Source organism: Dasypus novemcinctus, chromosome 13 (assembly GCF_030445035.2).
Source record: "Dasypus novemcinctus isolate mDasNov1 chromosome 13, mDasNov1.1.hap2, whole genome shotgun sequence".
NCBI classification, from domain to species: Eukaryota; Metazoa; Chordata; class Mammalia; order Cingulata; family Dasypodidae; genus Dasypus; species Dasypus novemcinctus.
In genome coordinates, this window is record NC_080685.1 from 111405312 (window position 1) to 111422367 (window position 17056).

The 17056-nt window shown below is 39.3% G+C and overlaps 1 protein-coding gene across 1 annotated transcript in view; it reads left to right on the forward strand.

Moving 5' to 3' along the window:
- The first annotated feature begins 262 nt into the window (after positions 1 to 262).
- The window catches only part of FBXO28 (F-box protein 28), a 41318-nt gene continuing 24524 nt past the window's right edge, over positions 263 to 17056 (forward strand). The window contains exons 1-3 of the mRNA XM_004464698.5: positions 263 to 607; positions 13364 to 13473; positions 14501 to 14639. Of these exons, the coding sequence (XP_004464755.1) occupies positions 341 to 607; positions 13364 to 13473; positions 14501 to 14639 (516 nt within the window). The 5' untranslated portion in view covers positions 263 to 340. The remainder of the gene's footprint in view (positions 608 to 13363; positions 13474 to 14500; positions 14640 to 17056) is intronic.

Consider the following 17056-nt stretch of genomic DNA (forward strand, 5'->3'; position numbering starts at 1 on the left):
GTGATAGTCGTTCCTTTCACACTCACCAGGTAACATTATTTTTACCACCCTTTGTCAGGAAGCTCTTAAATAAAACTGGACCGGTGCAGTTCATTTACCTGCCCTCAAGTAGTTTCCAATCTTAGCTAAAAAGGCCTGCAAAGACCACCTGTCCAGAGGTTTGCTTACTGCTCTCTCCCTTCCCCTTGAACAAGCAGCAATTTGTGCTCTCCTCCCGCCCATCAGCTCCAGGCTCCTCCCGCCCCGGGTGCCCCTCCCAGGCAGCCGGCGGAGGAGGAAGTGACGCAGCGGAAGTGCCCCTGTTCCCCTTGCAGTGGGGGGAAGGAAGCAAACCCCCAAGATGGCGGCGGCGTCGGAGGATCGAATGGCCGAGGAAGGAGGCGGCGGCCCCGGCGACGGCTGCTCCTCTTCGGCCGCCTGCTCTGGTCAGCGACAGCCCCCACCGCCCCCACCGCAGCCCTCGCAGCCGGGGTCCCAGGCGCTCCCAGCCCAGGCACTGGCTCCGGACCAGCTGCCTCAAAACAACACGCTGGTAGCGCTGCCCATCGTAGCCATCGAGAATATCCTCAGCTTTATGTCCTACGACGAAATTAGTCAGCTCCGCCTGGTGAGGCCCGCCCCAGCGGGACCCCCGCCGCCTTTCCCCGCGGGCTGAAGGCTGGGGAGGGGAGGGGCGGGGAGCGCGGCCCCTGGGGAGGGAGTCTCTCGCCAGCCCCAGCCTGCGCCAAGAGCACCAAGCGCGCCCCTCGCCCCAAACTCCGTGTCGACCCGTGGGAGTGGGCTTGAGCCCGATTGCGTTCTTCCTTCGGAGCTGGGGGCGACGACCCGAGGGAACTTCGCCTCGGGGGGCTCCGTGCACCTCACCCGGAAGCCGGGCAGCGGGCAGGGAGATGGCCGGAATTAAAATGTCCACGTCGCGCCGCGCCTGAGCGTGGAAACCCGAGGGGTCTCTTCGCCTGCCGTGATGTGTTCTACCTTCCAGCTCCCCGGCCGGGGGTTTAATTGAAGAGAGCGCTGGGAAGTAGGGAAATTATCCTAGCGACGGTTGGTTTGTCTTGCAAAAAACAGTGTATTATTTCCCCCAACCACCCAAGTGTCCTGTTGGAGACGATGAAGTAGGGTTGATCAGCTCGCCCTAAACCCAGGTAGATGTTCTGAGGAATTCGGACGTATTTTCCTAGCCTTAGACCCAGTGCCCTAGTTGACCAATAGAGTCGCGCCCTGGGATGTGACGGTTCCGCTGGCCCCTGCCTCTCTGACCGTAGTGAAGCAACTTGCCCCTGGACAGGCTTTCTCTTGCAATTCATTTTCTAACTAGTGGTTTACGTGCACCCTTCAGCTTTAGGAGAGGTTTTAAACCATAAAATCTTGTTCGTTCAGTCCATGGTTTCTATAAGTAACGAATTTGCCCCAGGGATTTTACTTCAGTCCAGACATTGATTGGATGGATGTCTTAGTTTAGTGCGGTATTTTGCTTCCTTCCCGTGAATTTATCTTTCTTAAGCGGATAAGGAAATTGAAGGAGGTGGACATTTTGAAAGGATTGCAAACCGATTCTGTGAAGAAGCTAAATCTATGGTCGGGGTTGTTTTTAAGAGGACAAAGACTTCTGAGTGCGCGGTGTAGCGTTTTTTGAATATACCATAATTTAGACTGACACCTCCAGTTTAAATTGGATATAATTATATTTTTAAGGGAAATAACAGTTTTGTTTTTTTTTTAAAGAACCCTTATAAATATTCAAATTGGTGGCCAGTTTTTTTCTGGTCAACCCAGTGTTTCAGCCATGCCAATCTGCAGGATGGAGAATTTTTTCTGTTGAAAAGTGATGTCTCAAAATTGATTGACCCTGAATTTCCAAAACATTTCATGGGGAATTTTAAATATTCTTTCAGATTTTTACAAGGAGTAGTTCATCAAGAGTCACGCTGTATATTCATGATTTCTGGAAATCGGGGGGTAACATTTGACTGAATTGAGCCATTCAACCAGACAATGGCATTGTAAAGCTTGGAATGTTCACAGTTCTGGTTTATAAGTGTTGAGAAAAACTATGGTTGGTTAGCTTGTTAGCCCTTTCACTTTAAAAAAAAATATTTTAAAAAGAAAAGCAACCTACCGAGGGACATCAGCTATTAATAAATGACATCCTCTTTCAAGTGAAATGGTCAGCTGCATTCTTAAATTTTAAGCAGTCATCCTAGTGTTTAAGAATACAGATTTTTTATTTCAAACATAAAGATTTTTAATGAGTCCCTTTCTTACCCACCCCCAGGAAAAATTACTGCAGCTGGTTTTACGTCTGCAAAAATGGTTTTTCATCTACCTTAATAATGGGGAACTCTTCTCCTATTATACTTTTTTTCACTTGAGGTTAATGGATAATTCTTAAATAGCTTGACTTATCTTTTGTGGGGATTTGTCAGTGTCTTTAGTTTTAGATTCATTGGTTTGGTGTCAGAAAGGACAATTCAGTAACATAAAAGAAGGATATTCTTCCCTGCCACTAGATGTCAGCATTAATTTAATTATCATCTTCTTATGAATTTGGCAGTCTAGAGACAGTGCCTTGTAGGTGCTTTACATGTCTTTTCAATTTAAGTTGTCATTTATACCTAAGGAATTATTTGCCATAAAAACAAGGACCTTTTTGTCAATATACTGCTATCTGGTTTATAAATTTGTTTCTTTTATTGTGGATTTCTTTTAAGTGGAATTGAGTCTGTATATGCTTGAAAGTGATATTAAGAACAGAATCAGTTTCCATAAAGCTAAATGTCAATTGTTCAGTGACTGACAAAGCAGTTTTATGTATTGTTCGGGTGTTGGGGTTTTTTTCCTCCTTGCTCTATTAGGACCCTAATCATAACTATTTTTAGCACCCAAATTGAGGACAGGTCCACAAATCCATGTACTTATTACTTGGTATTTTCTTTAAAAGATTTGCTGTAAGTTGATACTGCTAAAATAAGATTTTTAAATTATGTGTGCAGTTGAGCTGATGGTTGTCTTTGCCTCCTGTTACCACGATTAATTGAAATTTGACTCTCCAGCCCAGTGATTTCCAAGGATTGTCCAAGTGCTTTAGACTGAATTTTTTTTTCTATCAACTGTTCCTCCAAAAATGTACCCAGAACCTGAAAATCCTGATTACACAGAAATAGTTCTTTAAATATTTAACTCCTCTGGTGTACTTAAAATTATTTCACTGAACACAACTTTTGAAATGACAAAACATGTACTTTGAGTTGTTTTTCCAGGAAAACAGTCAAGTTTATGCTGATTCAGCATTAGTCTATCCACCTAGGCACCCTTGACAGGTTTGTGACGGACATCGAAACAAGTGGTAAAGGAACAATCAAAGCTAACTTTGAATCTATAACTTTGACTCTTAAATACAGTGTTCTCACCCGTTGAAAAATAAATACGGAAGACTTGCAAAGAAATTTTTTAAAGATCCTCCCAAATTGTTTTCTTTCGTTGTTCAATTGGAACTTCTAGTAATTTAATGGAATTCTTTTCCCTGTTCAGGACACAAATTTGCTAAAGAGCCTCTAAAAATGCCAGAAGACACAAGAATAAACAAAATGTATATTCCAGTGGTTGTCAGAGAAATAATGTTATTATCACTAGTCATGCTGCCCCTGGAAAACTCCTCTGTATACTTGTGAGAGAATGAGTAGAAAAGGCAAGTTACATTTTAGTATTATAAAATAGTTTGGGCTTGCAGACCCTTCAAAAACATCTTGGAAACCCCAAGCATCCTCAGGCCCCACTTTGAAAACCACTGCTCTGTACTCTGTATTGTTCATTTTGTTTTTGTTGTTTGCCATCTCTTCTTTAGGCAGTTGATTTTATTAACAGGTACTTAAGTTGGGGTAAGAAATTATATCTTGGGGTCAGTTCATTTTTCCTGCTAATTCTGGTATCATAAAGTGAAAGGGTTCAGTTAGAACCCCTGTCCACAATATCACCGTCAAAACAAGGTACACACCCTCCCTGAGCATACTTAGAAAGAAACTTAATAACAGATACAAAAATGGTAAATATGAGTGTTGAGGTTAATCCAGGAGAGTTTAATCAGGGAAGGCATCCTGAAAATAATGAGTTTTTATCCAATTAGTAAAGGTGGAAGAACCATTTCCAGCAAGAAAAAATATTGTATACTAATGAAGTAATTGGAAACAGGTGACTTAGAGTGATTGAGATGATTTTGGATTTGAATTTATAAAGTTTTAGATATTCTAGATTAACGGTCATTCTCCCTACTTGCCCCCAAATTCTTTCCACAAAGATGAGTCAAATTTAAGAAACCATTTTGAGAACCCCCTGAGTTGATAACTTGTGGAGGAAATAAATAAGGACATTTACAAAACAGTAGTGTCTATCACTAATACCATTGGCATTTTATAAGAGGCTAATTATAAGTACCTGCTGTAAACCCTATTGTAGATTCTTAGAATATACTATATTAAAAGGATGACCTATGCATATAAATTCAATTTAATGATTTTTGAAACTAGGAGCAAGAGATAACCTTTAATAGAGGCTTTTCCCAACTACATGCTTCTAGCATCGTGCACTTGAGAATGGTTGAAACAGGGAAGTGGATGTAGCTCAAGTGGTTGAGCACCTGCTTCCTGTGTATGGGGTCCCAGGTTTGATCTCCCATCCCCCCTAAAAAAATAAAGAATGATTGAAACAAATATCAGGCTCTTTCATTTTCCATATATCTCAGGACTCTCTAAGCACATGCTTTTCTCTTCCTGCATGTTTCCTTCTAGAAAACATCTGTGCCTTCAAGATATACCTTAAGTGTTACTACCTCAGTAAGGCCTTTTCTGTCTTTTAACCTTACTCAGGTCATGTGTCGAAGATGCCGTTACATCATTATTGCATTTACACATAATATTGAAATTATCTTTGGGAAGGACCTGTTTAACCACTTCATTTTTTTAAATCAGTAGGATTGATACATATTCATAAAGCATACATTTCATCCAAAGTATACAATCAGTGGTATTTGGTATAATAAGAGTTGTGCAATCATCATTTCAATCAATATTAGAGCATTTTTATTACCCCAATAATAATAAACAAAAAACAAAAAAACTCTACCCCTTAATAATCACCTCTCAATTTCTCTATCCTTCCTTTGCCGTATATAGCTGCTATTCCTTTTCCGTCTCTCTAATTTATTTGTATTTATATTTTGTATAGATGGAGTCAAACCAAACATAGTACCTTTTATTTAGTTTCTTTCACTTAGTATATTTCCTTTTTTTTTTTTTTTAACTCTTAGTGGAAGATTGTTGATATCTTCCTATACACTGTTGTCCATACATATTTTGGTTGTATTTTTGCCTGATAGTAACATTATGTATCATTAATGTACATTTGTTCTGTTTCAAAGAAAAACAGTCTTATATATGCTGTATTACCCATACTCATATTGCATATGAGGTTTTGCTATGCTGTACATTCCTGTGTTACATTTTTTTTAGCTTTCCTTCTGGTAACATACAAGATCTTAGACTTTATGTTTCAGCCAGTCGTACCCATGTATTAGCACTGCTAGTTACAAACACTATACTGTGTTTTCACCAAAGATTTATGAACAACCTTTTTACCAATTCTGCACAAATTAAAATTGAGCTCTCCATTAAAATTGAGCTCTCCATTCTCTAACCTCATTCTATTTTCTGGTGACCTATATTCTAATATTAACTACTTGAGTTTACACAATATATTTATTTCATAATAGCACAATCATTCGGTATTTGTCCTTCTGTGTCTGGCTTGCTTCACTAAACATAATGACCTCCAGGTTCATCCATGGTGTCATGCTTCACGGCTTCATTTCTTCTTACAACTGAATAATATTCCATCATGTGTATACGCCACAATTTGTTTATCCACTCATCAGTTGATGGATACCTGGATTGTTTCCATATTTTGGCAGTTGTGGAAAGTGCTTCTGTGAACATCAATGTGCAGGTGTCTGTTCATGTCAGTGCTCTTAGTTATTCTAGGCATATACCTAGTAGTGATATTGCCAGTTACATGGCAAATCTGTGTTCACCTTCCTTAAGAACTGCCCAGGAGTTCTCCACAGTGGCTGTACCATTCCACATTCCCACCAACAGTGAGTAAGTGTTCCTATCTCTGCACATCCTCTCTAACACTTGTACTTTCCTGTCTTCTTAATAGTTGCCATTCTCATAGGTGAGAATAATATCTCATGGTAGCTTTGATTTTTATTTCCCTAATCACTAGTGATGTTGAATACTTTCTCGTGTGTTTTTCACCGTTTATATTTCTTCTTTGGATAAATATCTGTTCAAGCCTTTTGCCCATTTTTAAATTGGGTCATTTGTCTTTTATTGTTGAATTGTAGCATCTCTTTATATATTATGGGTATTAAGCCCTTGTTGGATATGTGATTTGCACATATTTTCTCCTGGTTTTTCTTTTTTTTTAAGATTTATTGATTGATTGATTTCAATCCCCTTCCCCCCCACCCCGGTTGTCTGTTCTCTGTGTCTGTTTGCTGCGTCTTTGTCCGCTTCTGTTGTTGTCAGCGGCACGGTAATCTGTGTTTCTTTTTGCTGTGTCATCTTGTGTCATTTCTCCATGTGGGCAGCACCATTCCTGGGCAGGCTGCACTTTCTTTTGCGCTGGGCGGCTCTCCTTACGGGGCGCACTCCTTGTGCGTGGGGCTCCCCTACACGGGGGACACCCCTGCGTGGCAGGGCACTCCTTGTGCACATCAGCACTGCGCATGGGCCAGCTCCACACGGGTCAAGGAGGCCCGGGGTTTGAACCGCGGACCTCCCATGTGGTAGACGGACGCCCTAACCACTGGGCCGAGTCCACCGCCTTTTCTCCTGTTGAGTCAACTGCCTTTTCAACCTTTTGACAAAATCCTTTGAGGTATGAAAGTGTTCAATTTGGAGGAAGTCCCATTTATCTATTTTTTCTTTCATTGCTGAAGTGTTGGGTTTAAGATTTAAGAGATCCCCACTTACCACAAGATATTAAAGATGTTTCCCTATATTATCTTCCAGGAGTTTTATGGTCCTGGCTTTAATATTTAGATCTTTGATCCAGTTTGAGGTGATTCTTATATAGGGAGTGAGACAGAGGTCCTCTTTCATTCTTTTGGCTATAGATATCCAGTTTTCCCAGTACCGTTTGTTGAAGGGACTGTTTTGTCCCAGTAATGTGGACTTGGTAGGTGTGTCAAGAACCAGTTGGCCATAAAGGTGCGAGTCTGTTTCTAGACTCATAATTCTATGCCTTTGATCAATGTTTCTGTCTATCTTTATGCCAGTACCATGCTGTTTTGACCATTGTAGCATGTTTCAAGATTAGGTAGTGATTGTCCTCCCACATCCCCACATCAATCTCTCTTCTTTTTTTAGGATGTTTTTGGCTATTCAGGACCCCTTTCCCTTCCAAACAAATTTAGTAATTGCCTTTTCTATTTCTTTAAAGTAGACTGTTGGAATTTTGACTGGTAAGGCATTGAACCTTAGAATTAGTTTGTATAGGAGTGGCATTTTCATGATATTTAGTCTTCCAGTTCATGAACACAAAATGTCTTTCCATTTGTTTAGGTCCTTTTTTTTTTTTTTTTTTTTTTAAATTCAGCATTATTTTTGTAGTTTTCTGCATAAAGGTCCTGTGCTTCTTTGGTTAAATTGATTCCCAGGTATTTGAGTCTTTTTGTTACTATTGTAAATGGAATATTTTTCTCCCAATTTCCACCTCAGATTGTTCAGTACTAGTGTACAGAAAGATTAATGATCTTTGCATGTTGATCTTTTTATCCTGCTACTTTGCTGAACTCATTTATTAGCTCATGTAGCTTTGTCGTAGACATTTCAGAACTTTCTAAATATACAGTCATGTTGCCTTATCACTTTCTTTTTTTTTTTTAATTTATGTCCCCCCCCCCCCCCCGCCCAGTTGTCTGCTCTCTGTCCATTCGCTGTGTGTTCTTCTGTGACTGCTTCCATCCTTATCAGCAGCATCGGGAATCTATTCCTTTTTGTTGCGTCACCTTGTTGTTATGTCAGTTCTAGGTGTGTGCGGCGCCATTCTTGGGCAGGCTGCACTTTCTTTCGCGCTGGGTGGCTCTCCTTATGGGGCACACTCCTTGCTTGTGGGGCTCCCCTATGCAGGTGACACCCCTGCATGGCAGGGCACTCCTTGCACGTGTCAGCACTGTGCATGGCCAGTTCCACACCAGTGAAGGAGGCCCGGGGTTTGAACCGGGGACCTCCCATGTGGTAGGCAGACGCCCTATCCATTGGGCCAAGTCTGCTTCCCTGTTTTCACTTTCTTGATAGTGTTCTTTGATATACAAACAGTTTTTATTTTAATGAAGTCCCATTTATCAATTTTTTTGTTGGTGGTCATGCTTTTGTAATAGTTAAGAAACCCTTTTTGGAAATCCATGGTTCTGAATTTTTTTTCTCCATTTTCTTCTAAGAGTTTTATGGCTTTAGCTCATAAGTTTAGCTCTTTGTTCCATTTTGAATTAATTTTTTCAGTTGTGTAAGATGAGGACCTAATGTCAGTCTTTGCATGTGGCTGTCAGTTTTCTTAGCGCGGTATTGGAGAGACTATTCTTTCCCCAGTGAGTGGGCTAGGCATCATTGTTGAGAATCAGTTGACCAAAGATATCCCTTTTGTTTTTATAATGCGTATTTTTCCTAATCTCTCAATGTACTGATTTTTTTTTTACATAGTCATCATCACTGTAATGTAGACTCCAGGATTTTATATCCTCTCGTGTAAATTGCCAAATTGTTAGGATTTTTGTTTAAAAAAACAAATGGGGAAACAAAATGTCCTCTCTTTAGAATCTTTGGTGTTTTAAATTAGTTCAGTTGGATTTTAAATTTGGGTCTGTGTAGGGTCAGGCAAGACACACGTTGGGAGACCGAGACCATATACATGAGAAAAGATTGTTATTACTCGTAGGTTCCCAGGGGATGGGGTGGGGGTGTATGCCTTGAGCGTCTGGTAAGCTGAATCATCTCCAGGCCTCAGCCAGCTGGTAGGAGCACACAAACAGAGCAACAGGGACCTGTGGGAATGTGCCTTTATTGCCCAGGGGTGGAGTTAGTACATCTGCCTTGGAAGTCTTGGGTTGGTTAGTTTAAAGCAAGCCCCCTCAAAAAGGAAAAGGAACTGGGGATCTGAGGGCATTGTGATAGGTAGCTTATCATTTGGGGCCAGCTATGGGTTTTGGGTAATGCTTGTGGGTAATAGCCTCAGATGTGGATTTGCACTCTGGGGAGTCAAAGCCCCATGGGTGGAAAACTGTTAATTAACTAGGCCAAAGGTTAGTGTTGAGTGAAGTGGTTTAGCCAAAGTAAGATGGATACCAAGGCAGCACACAAAAATTTTGGATAGTTATGACACTTGGGAAATTATTAAAATACCCTTAAATTTAGAGGTACCTTTTAAATGAGATAATTTTTCATTGCATATTAGCATACATTGTCAGGAGTTATTAAACTGCTTGCCTTCAGGAAAATAAATATATTTCTGTTTCCCAGAGATGACTTTGCTTCTTTCTGAATCCTCAACAAAAGATGATCTTTTGTGTCATTATTTTTGTGATATCAGATAATCAGTTCTTATTGAACATTCCCTAAAGGAGATTACCGCATTAAATACCTTTCTTTTCTTGCAGTATTGATTGCTGAAAATCTTTTTGGTTTTTGGGGTGCTGAAGCCAATTTTTTATCTTTGCAAGTTCAATTTCTGTTCTTTCTGCCAGCTTTTAACTGTAAAAGTCAGTTGAGTTTTCATTTATAAGCCTTTATATTTTTTATCTTTCATTTCTTCTGTGGGGTTTCGCTACAGTGATTTCAACTCTCTTTATATGAAATTTCCAGAACCATTTATTTAGTCCTGATATTACAGTTGCTTATAGAAAGTAATCAGTCAGCTGTCCCTAAACCAGATCTTTTAAAAAAGGATATGGCAAGGTCTTTTTAATGTAATTTCTTGTTATCGTTTCATTCACCCTGCTAAAAACATGGGTGTTTTCACTCCCCCAGCTTTGTCCACACATCTCTATCTTCTGAAGTTTGCCAGACCTCAAATTTAGCAGCCCTTCCCTCCATTCCTTCAAAGCCTAAATCAAATCTTGTCATGTGAAGTCTTTTTTTTTTTTTTTTTTTTAAAGATTTATTTATTTATTTAATTTCCCCCCCTCCCCTGGTTGTCTGTTCTTGGTGTCTATTTGCTGCGTCTTGTTTCTTTGTCCGCTTCTGTTGTCGTCAGCGGCTCGGGAAGTGTGGGCGGCGCCATTCCTGGGCAGGCTGCACTTTCTTTCACGCTGGGCGGCTTTCCTCACGGGCGCACTCCCTGCGCGTGGGGCTCCCCCACGCGGGGGACACCCCTGCGTGGCAGGGCACTCCTTGTGCGCATCAGCACTGCGCATGGCCAGCTCCACACGGGTCAAGGAGGCCCGGGGCTTGAACCGCGGACCTCCCATGTGGTAGACGGACGCCCTAACCACTGGGCCAAAGTCCGTTTCCCTGAAGTCTTTCTTGATTGATCTTATCTGATTATTTATAGTCTCATTGTCTAGTCAGTATTCAAATATTTGGTTTAGTTTCTAGATAATTAAATATCTAAATCTTTGCAGTTAGACTCAGGGCAGCAAAATTCTAGTATAATAAAATAACTTAGATAGTTCCGTAGAACTTAATTATAGTATTATTTGACCATATTTTTTTCCTTTGTAAATATATTGCTGCTAAAAAATTAATTCCATCATTTCATTTCAAACTATCAACAAGGTTGTAGAGTCTACAAAGACAGGTGTCTTTCTGCAAGATTGTGTTAGAGGGTTCTTCAGTTTTCTTCTTTTTTTTTTTTTTAAGATTTATTTACTCCCACACACACACACATGCCACTTAAACACTTGCTCTCTGCTCTCTGTCCATTCACTGCACGTTCTTCTGTGTCTGCTTGTCTCCCTTTCTTGCATCATCTTGCTGCTCCAGCTCTCTGCGGTGTGGCCTAACTTGCCTTCAACAGGAAGCTCCAGGAATCAAACCCAGGACCTCCTGTATGGTAGGCAGGAGCCCAATTGCTTGAACCACATCCCGTTCCCCAGTTTTTCTTCCTAATCAGCTGTATATACATTTAGATGATTTAAAACATTAAATAGTTTTAACAACAAAAGTAGTTATTACAACACCAGTTTTTATTTCTTAGAGGCAAGCACTTTCAAATCTTTTGGCTGTTTTTTTCCTACTTGATATTATCTTTTGCTATTTTATTGTGACAGATGAAGATTTAACCCTCTTTCACTTTATTCCTGTTCAACACACACACATACACACACAGACACACTTCTTTCCTTCCTCCTATAACACAGTGAACCTTTACTTTTTTCTCACATACGTTCAATACAAGTGTTTTGGCAGTATGATTATTCAGGATTTGGGCACTGGTTATCAAAGTGTGGCCTGGGAATTGCCTTTTTTACTCTCATTTTACAATGGAGTTTCTTAGAGGCTATGTCACATGTGATATCATATTGATAACTAATGGAATGTATGCTTGTATATTTTGTTCTCTAGAATTTTCTAAGGTAAGAATACCTCAACAGATAGATTACCAAAGCAGATATGGGAATTCAGCTGTCTTCTATTGAGCCTCACATCAAAGAGATTTGCAAAACTGTGAAATAATGCAACTCTAAATGTTTGTTTTGGAAGAGTTACTTTTCATTTTTAAAAGGTTATTTATGTTAATATGTATTGGGTTTATTATGGTTATTTTTTACAATGGACACTGAAGAACTGTTGATGACTAATTTATTTTAGAAATAGTTCCCACCACATTTTAAAATATCACTTACTAGAAATTGCTTTTAGTACTAGCGCTTAAGATTTATTAGTTTTAGTTTGAAATTGAAAAAACTTTTCCTTAATACCTTTGGTATGCTTTTATTTAGGAAATGTCCAGTATTTAATATTAGAATACTTAAACTTTCATTAGCTTCAGTCCAGTTTCCACAATTTTTATCCCTATATTCTCAGGAGAAAGCAAACCTACATCAAGAGTTTCACCAAGTGTTTCATTTTAACAAATATTTGGCAAGCATTTGTGCTTGGGTACTGTGAGAAAAAGAAAGTATATGGGGAAGCGGACATGGCCCAGTGGTTAGGGCGTCCGTCTACCACATGGGAGGTCCGTGGTTCAAACCCCAGGCCTCCTTGACCCTTGTGGAGCTGGCCCATGCGCAGTGCTGATGTGTGCAGGGAGTGCCGTGCCTCGCAGGGGTGTCCCCCACGTAGGAGAGCCCCACGCGCAAGGAGTGCCCTCTGTAAGGTAAGTGCAGCCTGCTCAGGAATGGTGCCACACACACGGAGAGCTGACACAAGATGACGCAACAGAGAGAAACACAGATTCCCGTGCCGCTGACAACAACAGAAGCGGGCAAAGAACACGTAGCAAATAGACACAGAGAACAGACAACTGGGGGTGGTAGGGGAGGGGAGAGAAATAAATAAAATAAATCTTTAAAAAAAAAAGAAAGTATATGGAGCAGAGGTTTTGATTTAGTACTAAATTAAGCAGAAATTTTATTTAATATGATTTTATGTAGTATTTTAGAGTTTAACAAGTGATTTAATCCTAGTGATATCACTCTAAGTTAGATATTATCCCCTTTGTACAGATGGCCAACTAAGTCTTCCAAATAGTAGCTGAACTTGCTCAACAATAAGTATAGATTAGACAGAAATTTAGGTGTTCTGACTTCTGATCTTGTGCTTTTACTGTATATAAACACCATATTGAAACTATGCTTTGAGATATTTTGGAGGTTTCAACAGTTCATAGCATAGGGCATTATCCATCATAAATTCTCCATGGTTAACCGAAATCACTAGAAGAAATAGGTAAGAATTCTCATTCTGATTATTAAAGATGTAAACTATGTGAGAGCTTGGCCTCATTTGAATATACGTTTTTGGCTAAAAGGGAATTTTTCTTGTTTCAGACCATTAAAGCCTTCAAACAGTGTTGTTTTGCTAATCTCCAGGACTAAAATCTCTGACAATAATGGTGCAAATACATTCAGAACATGCAGCCTAAAGTCATTGATAATGTTACATGTAGGCAAGAGATTCATTTCTTAGTATGATATTGCAAGTGTCCCATGGTATCAGGACTTCAACAGTGTACCTGGTATTGATTCAGAGAGCAAACTGGAAAACAATGCTAGCACAGAGAACTTACACCTGCTGTGAGTCTAAGTTAATTGTCTGCTGTTAATTTCTTTATTAATTTTTAATTTTTTCTCTTCCTCTCTCCCTCATAGGTTTGTAAAAGAATGGACTTGGTTTGCCAGAGAATGTTGAATCAGGGATTTCTGAAAGTTGAAAGATACCACAATCTATGTCAGAAACAAGTTAAAGCACAACTCCCAAGGTATGTCATGGTTAGCAATTACAGTTATTTACAGTTGGGAGTTTTGTTTGTTTGCTTCTTGATTTCTTTATGTTTTTATTTGTTTCTTGATTTCTTTACACCCACAATGGCTAAAATGAAAGAGATAAAGAAAAACAAATTTTGGACAGGATTTGGAAAAATTGGAACCTTCATATATTATTGATTATAAAATGGTATAATCACCATGAAAAACAGTCTGACAGTTCCTCAGAAAGTTAACATAGAATTACCATATCACCTAGCAATGTCATTACTAGGTATGACTCCAAGAGAAGTGAAAGCACATGTCAGCACAAAAACTTGTATGTGAACATTCATAGCAGCATTATTTATAATAGGTAAGAGGTGAAAACAGTCCACATGTTCACATTTTGCCTCTGTGTTCATGGGTAATTCTTTTATTGATGTATTTTCTTAATACAGATTAAAAAAATTAAAATACTAGTTTTTTAAAAACATTTATTTGCTTTTTAATCCCCCCACCCATCCCCCACTAGCTCTCTCATCTGTCTGCTCATTGTTTGCTTACCTTTTCTAGGAGGCGCTGGGAGCAGAACCCAAGACCTCCCACATAGGAGGCTATGCCCAGCAGCTTGAGCCACAGCCGCTCCGCGCAGGCTGCAGGGTCTGCTGGCTTGTGGCATCTGCTTGTTTAGCATCTGCTTATTGCAGCAGGTGCAGCATCTGCTCATCTTCTTTAGGAAGCACCTGGACCCAAACCCAGGACCCCTCCCCCCCCCCCATGTGGTAGGCAGGCCCAACTGGTTGAGCCACATCCACTTCCCTGCTAGTTTTTTTTTCCTTAATAAAATTTTCTTCAACTATTTTATTAAGGAAAAGTAGTCCTTGACATGAATTTCTTGGTATAGTGATTCATTCATCATTAGATTATGACCCAACTGTAGATTTCTAAATTAACACATAAAAGACTATTTCATTAAGACATTTTGATGGTTTAACATTTTAGTTCACAGTACGTCTTTAATGGCCACCTCTTTAATTGTAGGAGAGAGTCAGAAAGAAGAAACCATTCATTAGCTCGTCATGCAGATATCCTTGCTGCTGTTGAAACAAGACTATCATTGTTAAATATGACTTTCATGAAGTACGTGGATTCTAATCTCTGTTGCTTCATCCCAGGAAAGGTAAGCTAGAATTACCTGTTTAGAATATCTGGATTGTACTATGTAAATATTAAAATATTATAAAGTTATAAAGTGGTTGCTGAAATGCCAGAATTGTTCCTCCTCCTCTGAATGAGTTTCTATGAATGGATTTGCTTGCCTTCTGTATAGTTATCAATTAAGTATTGATCTTTATATTTAAAATTATCATTATGGACTATGCATCAGAAGCCCTAATTTTCTTTATAGAAGGAAAACTTTGAGCATTCTTTGCTAAGATGGCAGAGAGAGTAATAAACAAGATATGTGCTATCCATACCTTCAATATTTTTATTACTTTTGGGAGTGGAGGGTGGGAGAGAAACTGGTTTGTTTTTTTTTATTTGAGAAATGTTTTATAAAGGCAACAAAAAATTTGAGATATGAACACATAATAAATGGATTTATTGCAATATACTCAGAGCTAATTAACTGTTGTTTCACATAGAAATAAGTATATTGTGGCCTGCTCACTATTTCTAAATTAATAGTCTATGCCTTGCTTCTTGAATTGAGTATAAATTCAGATGAAATATGTCTATATTGTTTCATATATAGAGGGGGTAGAGATGAAATTAAACGTCATTTGCTCCTTAGTTGGTCCTGGCAAAGGTTCCCTTAAAACATGGTTGGAACTAATTAATATTTATCCTGTAGTTATTTCCATAGATGATTAAAACTGGCAAGATTTTCTATGTACTTTATCCATTTTCAACTTCCTATAATGCTGAGTTTTGAGGGAAATACTGTTTGTTATTTTATTTGAAATTTTCCTTGGTATGTCTCACTTTTCTCATATTAGCTATAAATGCTTTTGTAACTAACTATACAAGAGTGACCAATTAGAAACCCTAGCTTCAGATTCTTAAGCCAGATTTTATCCAAATCTGAATTATAAGCCTAACTCTTCAGTATTCCTGAGAAGCTCATTGTTTTTGTATAGGTTGCCTCTATAGCAATCATAGTTTTTATTGTATTTCACATTGTTAAGAGTATGAATATTTTAAAAATACCTTAACAATTTTCATGACCTCAGAAGCTGTTCAGTCATTAGCTAAAAGAAAGATTAGTTAATACCAACTATATACATAGATATAAGTATAGATACAGGTGTCCATAAGCCACAACTATGGTTTGAAAACAGAGTTTTATGAATAAAGTTTTATTGGAACACAGTCACACCCATTCTTTTTAGAAATTGTCTATGGCAGCTTTCACACTGCAACAGCAGAATTCAACAATTTGTGAATTTGTTGTCTGGTCTTTACAGAAAAAGTTGTTAGTCTTTGTTCTGATTGATCAGGACCACATGATTCAAACGATGATCTTTGCTCTCTAAGGTTAAATTCAGTTGAGTCCTGTTGGTATTTTTTTGTTTTATAAGATTTCTTTTATTTATTTCTCTCCCCTTCCCACCCACCCCCCCCCCCCCCCCCCCGCCCCAGTTGTCTGTTCTCTGTGTCCATTTGCTGCGTGTTCTTCTTTTTGCCTGCTTCTGTCCTTGTCAGCAGCACCGGGAATCTGTGTTTCTTTTCGTTGCGTCATCTTGTTGTGTCAGCTCTCCGTGTGCGGTGCCATTCCTGGGCAGGCTTCACTGTCTTTCTCACTGGGCAGCTCTCCTTCCGGGGCACACTCCTTGCGCGTGGGGCTCCCCTATGCAGGTGACACCCCTGCATGGCAGGGCACTCCTTGCACGCATCAGCATTGCGCATGGGCCAGCTCCACACGGGTCAAGGAGGCTTGGGGTTTGAACCGCAGACCTCCCATGTGGTAGACGGACGCCCTAACCACTGGGCCGAGTCCGCTTTCCCTGTTGGTTTTTTTGGAAAGGACTTGACTTTTCACTTTAAATTCTCATATCAAAATAAAAGAACAAAACTGAAGTGACAGCATCAGAAAGCGTTTTACACTTTTAAGATGCATTACATCCCCTTGGCTATTTGCTCTGGACAGCTCTTTAACTGAAGCCTTTACCATTCAGACAGTAAATGAGCAGTTGGATAGGAGTTTTGTACCTAACTTTAACTTACAATGTGAATATCTACCTATCCCTTTCTCTTGTTACTGCCGTTGTCTTACATTTTGAAGTACTTTCTAATACTCAACGTACTCACATAAATGATCTCATTTGCTTTCCATCACAGGCTTGTAAGATAGATGGTATTAGCTGTCCTTATTTTACTGATATGAAAATTGAGTCCTAGAGAACATAAGTGATTTGACAAGAGCTACACTTGAGTTTTCTAAATTTGGTGTTGTCTTCAGTTACATTATTGTTTTCTTCCATTTTGCCTTGATAGTATGCATTTCTTCACAAGAACTACCTTAATTTCTTTTTTCTCCTGCAAACTTCAATCTTGATTAAAAGTAAACAGCCAAGAAAATAAAAATATTTTTGT